The sequence below is a fragment of the Necator americanus genome, chromosome V (assembly GCF_031761385.1).
Source record: "Necator americanus strain Aroian chromosome V, whole genome shotgun sequence".
Taxonomy (NCBI): Eukaryota; Metazoa; Nematoda; class Chromadorea; order Rhabditida; family Ancylostomatidae; genus Necator; species Necator americanus.
Window position 1 is genome coordinate 32,260,844 of NC_087375.1, and position 8,035 is coordinate 32,268,878.

Here is an 8,035-nt window from a genome sequence, read left to right on the forward strand (position 1 = left end):
TTAGAAACTACGTCTGATCGGAAGCCCGGTACAAAATTCCATGAAGGTGTCGTTTTTATCGTTTTTCTCGGGATAAGGATGTGTAGTGTGTCGTTGTGCTGAGCGTTTATTCTGTAATCCTTGCGAACACTTTATTCAACGCCGAAATTTGTTTACGGTAAACGCAACCATGGAGAATTTCTAGCTTGAATTCGGCACGGGTGGATTCGTGGATGATGTTAATTGATCTATTGGGATAATTCTGGAAATATGACGCAGACTTCATATCCATTCGATCTTCTCCATGCTGAGATAATAAACTATGCAAAGGAGAGCGAGGAACGTCGAAACGCTGCTAAACAGGAATGGAAACAGGTTAGTACAGTCTGTAAATTTGCACATATTTTGACTTTTCTTTACACGATTGCAAATTATTGTTTATGAACTGAGGTGTTCTATTCTTTAACATTGGAATAGTTTTAGTTTTGTAGTTTTGTTTTTGTTTTGTTTTTTTTTTTTGCTTTTTTGTTTTGTTTTTTTGTTTTGTTTTGTTTTTTTTTTGTGTTTTGTTTCTTAAGTATTTAAGTAGTATGTTTAGTCTCCAGTTCCACATAATTTCTAGTAAATGATCTGATCGGTATTTTGATTGTAAACTTAAGTATCAGTGAATAGGATGCGTAGATAATCTAATCTTCATATTTTGTGCATTGTTATATGTGGTTTTTCATGTTGTGTTAGGTCTGAAAAGAAAGGGACATTATCTAAAAGTATTGGTTTCTACCAGGGTTCCTTACATTAACATTATGCAGAGAAGTCTATGAATGCCACAGAGAAAATATTGTGTCGTGTCCATAATTAACGGTGAATTCAATAATAGATCTCGAAATATGTGAAATTTCAAGCTGTGAACGACTACAAGAACCAAATACACCGTAGAGAAGCCATCTTTTCCAGCAGTGAACATTATTTATAGTTCTCCTTAGTCTTTTCCTGAGATTTTTTAATGGAATGTGCGCTCAAATTCATAAAAGATTCATTTACATTTTGAGTTTTCTTTGATGTATACATTTAATCAAGTATTACTTTAGGTAGCGGACACTTGCGTGGATGTTACGGAGCTCGACAAGTATGACTCTCTTGTACAGCTGGCTTTCGCTCACGTAAGTTGTACATACTGTATATGCGTTGTATATGTGATCTTTTACAATAAGCCTCATGCTACATATTAATTACATGATGTACGTGGTGTTGTTTGACATTAAGTTTCTTAGTTCTGTCTTTTTGTATTACAACAATGTCCATGCACCACTAATGTATGTTTGTATTCGGTTCAAAACGACCTGAAACTCGGTGCATTTGTGAAAACAGCCGCGTAGGAAGCGGCACAGTGGAAGGAACGGTTGGGATCGAAATGTGGCCTTCGCTAGCTCCACTCATCGCTCCAGTCCGAATGAAGCTGGCGATGGTCCCAGCTCGATTGCGACCGCCCCGTATTGAGCGCAGCCGCCTACGCAACTGAACAAAGGCTCGGTCGTTTCTATTGGAATAATTCTTCGACTGTCTCGGATCGTTGGCATGGCGAACTTTCGACTAAACACCTTAAAGGCATCACCCCACGAATCTGAGGTGGTACGGATTTGAGGTGGAGTATTCGTATACGGGATCGTAGATTATGGGAAGGAGGGTGATTCCGTCCGTTTCTTCCTAATTGTCGTAAAAGACGGTCCGGAAGATACGGCTTCGGGCGTTCAGGCGCCCTATTTTCTACAAGAAGTTCGATTGGAGCGTGCCAAATTTGTGCACGCACCGCATCTTCCGAGCCGTTTTTTTACGGCAATTAGGAAGAAATGGACGGAATCACCCACCTCTCCGTAATCTACTATGCCGTTTACGAATACTCCACCTGAAATCCCTACCACCTCAGATTCGAGGGGTGATGCCTTTAAGTTGTAGACCAATAATGGTATTGATTTTGTATGAAAACAAGAAATGATCTTGCTGCGGTGGAATACATTCATCACCTGTGTCGATTTGAAATTTGGGAAACAGGTTGTTGACAGAGTTTGTCATTTCAGAATTCCTATGTGACTCAGTTGGAATCCATGGGTTATAGAGTAGGATACGTGATGGCCGAAAGGGTATCGAAGGAGGCACCAAAGCTACTTACAGAATTGGAGGTTAGGATTGTTCTGCACATAGGCTATTTGGTTTGCTTTTCAGCTTCTTAGCACTTCTTCAGCGTTATTTTTGTGTTTTGGATCGCCCGTCCTCAAAGTAGGCTCAGATTTGGCTTCCTAGCTGTCCTATAGTCCTCATTGTGAGTGAATCTCAGGAAGCGATAGGATATCTTAGATTAAGGGCGCACAATTTTTGGCGGTGTTCAATCGTTTACTTTATTTCCAATGTGAGTTATCGTATTCCAATCGAAGTGTTTCGAAAATTTTTGCATGTCATTCATTTCTGTGGTACTGTTGTTTTATTGCACGGAATTTTTGGAAGACTTTGTCATTGTCTGTTTACAGCTAATTAATTTGACCCACGGAGAAATGAACATGACAAGATTACTCTAGCAAAAACGTCGACTGACTTTTTTTGGTATTATTATACTTGTGTTTAATCTAATAAAAAGAAAGGGAAGGTGGAGGCAACGGTATTATTATTGCTATCGATGTTCCATTTTATTGTTTCAAATCCTTTTTTTCAAGGTTGTGAAGTTCATCTGTAAAGAATTTTGGTCCGCAGTGTTCGGAAAGCAAGTGGATAATTTGAGAACAAATCACCAGGTTACTGAAATCGTTGTGTTGAAAAAGTGAATGGTATCGTTGTTTTTTGGTGTTTTGCAGGGAGTTTATGTTGTGCAAGACAACAAATTTTGCACGCTGAGACCTTTGGCGGAAGGGCAACAATTTGTTCGTGAAGCTGGCGCACTTGTTGCATTCCCATGTGGTGCCGTTCGAGGTGCTTTGGCAAATCTCAATGTGAATGCGGAGGTTACGGCTACTGTAGAAACACTTCCTGTAGTTAAATTCAATATTCACATAGTGCAAAGGACTTAGTGATAGAAGGTGAGCTTTATGGAAGAAAAGGAAAGAAAAAGTGCTGCATCAATCTTTGTGTGACATTACTTTTCTGTCTATGACCAGTTTCCTGTATATGTACATACATTCTCATATTTTCCTTTTTGTTCCCGTAATTTTGTAAGTGGAATGAAGTTTCGGATGTTCATGTGCTTCTTTTAAATATCGCATGATTCCTTTTCGTTTTTTTTGTTCTTGACATTTAAATTGGTGGTTACGTTTACTGTGATAACTTGTTCAACAATAAATGCTTTTAGCGCTATGTAGACTTTCTCAGATCTTGCCTTTATTTCATGGATGGGGAAAAATGCGGATTACATATCGCTTTTAGGAGTGGAAGATACATCGATGCTTCTAATTCTCCCGTGGAAAGTGGCATAATTTACCATGTGTTTCCTTCTGGATTCTTGGGATATGGAGTATTTTCGAATTCTGGCATTTGTTTTGTGTAGACACAATGTATATTTCACTTATTAGAATATTATTTGAAGAAAACACGTTTTTGTTGGAATATTAATGGAGTATGCTTCCCGAGAGAAGAAGAAATGGTGGAATAACTGCAGCTTCTCTTCGGCTAACGATGCAGCAATGACTATTTGATGATAATGTGCCCATAAACTAATGGATATTAATGTGTGCGACTGATGAACAACATCATTACGTAGCTGTCTGGATCAAATAGGATTCATGCTTGTTTTCTGAGCGATATTATGCCTCCGATAGTTCTCCTTTGTCTTTTTTTCATCTTGCAGAACACGCTTGCAAAAGGACTTGATTTTTAAAATTATTTTTCAATTCTTTAAAATTTTACCTTTTTTTTAAGTCTTATATCAAAGGCATAGATTTTCATATGTTCTTTCTCTCAATTTATTGAAATCTAGCAATCTGTGAAGTATTTGAGTTATGCGGACGGTTGAAAAGCATGTATTTCACATTATTATATTATTTATTTCATTCATTTTATTCTCTTCTTTCCAGAATTTTCGCTGATTACTAAGCCTTAGGACCACTCTTTGGGCCATAATGAAACAGTGAGTAATCTCGTTCCACCACATTATGAACAGTAAACATTGATTTCAGCATCAGCAAAACTTCGGATTTTTCCCATAATCCGAAAAAAAGTCCTGATTGACTTCGCATGAAGATTGTTGAAATTTTAAAAGTTCTGGAAGTATCAAACCAATATATTTTTTTGGTTAAGCGTGATACTTAGTTAAATTTGACTTCACATCTTTTGCATTCAAAAAACCGTGATACTTAAATAAGGTCAAAAATTACATTTGAATCATAGCTGTGGCTTTATTTTTTCAAAATTAATGCTGTCTTGGAGAATAATGCAAGAAATTGAAAAGTAACATGTGAGAGTTTTTACATTGGATTTATTTAATTTATTTTACATTATTATTTATTTATTATTTATTTTATTATTATCTATTTATTTATTATTTATTTTACATTTATGAAGATGTTTTTCCTTGTTTATTCCATACTTTATATAAATTGTAAACATTAATGTGCTATGGAGATTTCAGTCTTTTTAATAACATAATGCTTAGGTGCTGTACAACGATGAAATTCTTGGCACATGGGCAAAAATTATTATTTTCAAGTCATTCTTGAATCATTTGGAATCACTTACTGATTATTTTGTTCCTTTTTTACACTTTATTCAAACACCTTCTTATTCCTTTTATAATACTTATTTTTATCTTACTTAGTTTAGGTCACTTTCCTGCTTCCTGAGGAGTCTCGGAAGAGGTTCACCTGAAGATGGAGAGTGAAGAAAATGAAAAAAAGAGAAAAAAGAGGGAATTTCTGAAAAAGAGAGAGTGGAAACGATCCACCGTTTCAATTTTTAGTCTCTATTTTAGTTTCAATGGGTTATACTTTGAGGTGAAACATAGCCGGTGTGTTCCTCCTTACTTATGTTATTTATTGTAGTGACCTACTCCTGAAAATTGAAAATTGACAGGGGTTCACTCTGGACATCTGCTGGGGGAAAAAACACATTCGAGAACATTGTAGATTACTCGCGGCCCTTCATGGTCAGAAATTTTTGACCCACTCACCACTCGATGTGGGTCACGCTATCGTCAGTGTGTTAATGAACTAAGCATATCGTATTGTATGGTGTGTTGTATACTGTATCCGTAGGATTTTTTCCTAGAAACTTTGTGTCTTAGTGAGCTGCAGCTCACTAAGCACTATTTCTTTGTGACCGCTTTTCTTCTATTCCCTCCTCTTTCTCTTCTTTTCCTCTCTCAAACTCGAAATCCATTGATTGCAACCTTAAAATTTTGATCATTATGCGTGCTGGACGTGTATCTCTGGGATGGAGTTTTTCATTCTCAGGCGGATAGGTTTTCATTGTGTGGATATCAGCTAACAATAATTTGTCCCTTACTGTTTTCATCTCGCGTACATTCGACCTCAAATAATTTTTATTCGTCCAATCGTCAATTACGCGATCTCATAAAGCGTCATTTGTTACGCGGTGTTTCCTGATTCGTAACAAAAGTAACGATCGTGACGTTATCAAACGTAACTTTTCCTATTACTGTAGTTCTTAGAGTACGTTTTTTTATGTGTTTAGGTCAGCGCTGTAAAATCGTTATTGTTTTTACGTGGGATTTTTTCTCGAGGATTGTCCTGAAATTAATCAAGAAGGAAGGAGCGGGATGTAATTTACGATACGTAAAGAGCATTTATGTTTCGTGCAAATGAAAAAATGTCCGCAGTTGCGAATTCACAATTCCTGCGAAAAATATGCGCCTGCGTTTCACGTGACCTTTCTTGGAGTGTAAATTTTTCGTAGAACAAGAAAGGATACATTACTGTAAAAAGTAATATGTATATACGGTAGATCAAGAAATCATATAGATATCGGCATAAATTATTTGGTTACAATAAATAAAAACTGCATAGATTTTTCTTTTTACTAACGTAATTTTTCCTAATTAAAGAAAAAAATTTGCGAAAAATATGCGCCTGCGTTTCACGTGTCTTTATCGGACTGTAAATTTTTCGTAAAACAAGGAAGGATAGATTAGTACAAAAAACATATGTACAAAATGTTTCATTTTTATTTCAATCCAGACGTTTCTAGAAATTCTATTAAGTGAGAGAAATTTTAACATTTAAACACTCTCTTTGAAAATATAATAAAATAAATTTTATAAAATTTGACATGGTGGGGGGCGCCCTGATTTTTGTCCCGTTCATGTAATGCTGAAGGCTGTTCATGTGAGTTTGATTTGCATGATTTACCGTGCAACGATGCATAATAAATGAAAGATTTGAAAAAATTCTTGTTTGTCTAGGAAAATGTTTGAAATGTTCGACTTGTTATCCGCTGCAAAAAAAAGACAGCGCCAATTTTCTCTGACAATAAATTGAGTTCCGATCTTAGTAAAGTTTGTAAGTTTTTTTTTTGGTTCGTAAGATTCTTTGACTCAAACAAAGTGTGTTCTATTTTTTATCTTTTTTCTCTGGTGAACCATTGGTGCATGTGAATAATTAAATAAATAGATAAAATAAAATTTCAACGAAATACGAAACGTCTTTCTAGGCGTCTTACATACGTTGTCGTACATTTTCGATTCACTATTCATCTAACAATGTTTAATGGATGATGGCAGGACTCCACTCTCGAATGCATACGGGATGCCATTGATTTAGCTGCTCCTATACAGCATCTACGTAGAAAAATATTTTTATGAGAAGTATAAACTTAAATCCAATCGAGTGGCATTGGGATTAATGGGAAGGAGAGGGTTCGTCCATTCTTCGAAAAAACGGCCCGGAAGATACGGCTTATTCGTTTTGCGCACCATTTTGTACAGGGTTCGATTGGAGCGCCGTCTTGGCGCATCTTCTGGGCCGTTTTTACGGCAATAGCACGGGATGCCATTGATTTAGCTGCTCCTATACACCATCTACGTAGAAAAATATTTTTATAAGAAGTATAAACTTAAATCATTGGGATGCCTGGGATTTAAATCAATTCACGGACAAAATGTACGTCTCAGCTCGTTTATTCTACAGTTATATTCTTTTAAGCGTGAAATTTTGCTGCCAATTACATTTTTACTCCTTACGATATCAATTCAACCAACTTTTTCGATATAGTTGTCGTAATTTAGGAAAAAATTTGAACTTACATGGTTATTGGCTATCAATTAAAGTTTTTTTTTCGTTTTTTTTTCTTAGAATTTTTGTGCCAACGAATTCTAAAACCCTTATTCAGGAAGAGATTCATTATTTTCTTCTTTTTATTCGGATCGTCTTCAGCGTTTCGGTGCTGTTGTTCTCATCAAATTTAGATACCATAGTAATACAGTAGGCTAAAACCCTATAAAAACGATGTTGTAATTAGCTCTCTCTTTTATTGTTTAGCAATATTCGTTTTATTTTATAAGGCGGGTGTGGAGGATGAGGTCCGTTGTAGCCACACGGTCGATTGTTCGAAACCGTCCTGGTGTCAACCAAGCACTTTATCCCTCCGCGGTCGATAATTTGGTACCAACCCTGTACCTCAACGCGTTCCAAAATCTCAACGATTACGAATTGCAGTACAACTAGTACCAGTGGCTTTATCCTTTTATTTATTTTACTATTTTTGTTTATTTTGTGTGGGCACCATATCTGTTGGTGTTTTCAAATAAATAAGTGAATAAAGAAATGAATAATCGCTTTTTTTGGGCTGGTGGACTTGATTTGAATCGGACGGTTGACCACCCTGATACGCTTCTTTAGTGGTCTCGGTATGCTTGCGAATTGGTTGGAACTCATTGGGCCTACGACCTTGAATTGTTCAGGGTTTACTTTCGTTGATTACGGCACATACATAGTTGATGAGGTGCCGGATAGGGGTAGGGGAGGCTCGATGAAGTGATCTCTGATCCTCGAACCAGGTACTAGTCCTCATTTACCTGCCGCCACTCGGGCGAGCTAGTGGAGAAGAATTTACGAATCATATG

At 36.6% G+C, this 8,035-nt stretch overlaps 1 protein-coding gene across 1 annotated transcript; it reads left to right on the forward strand.

Annotated features, from left to right (window-relative positions):
* Window positions 1-249: 249 nt before the first annotated feature.
* RB195_015883 (uncharacterized protein) lies at window positions 250-3,035 on the forward strand (the record flags this gene model as incomplete). Its single annotated transcript, XM_013450932.2, has 5 exons — window positions 250-354; window positions 1,068-1,139; window positions 2,055-2,156; window positions 2,685-2,762; window positions 2,823-3,035. The coding sequence occupies 5 exons, from the start codon at window positions 250-252 to the stop codon at window positions 3,033-3,035; spliced, it is 570 nt and encodes a 189-aa protein (XP_013306386.1).
* Window positions 3,036-8,035: the final 5,000 nt, after the last annotated feature.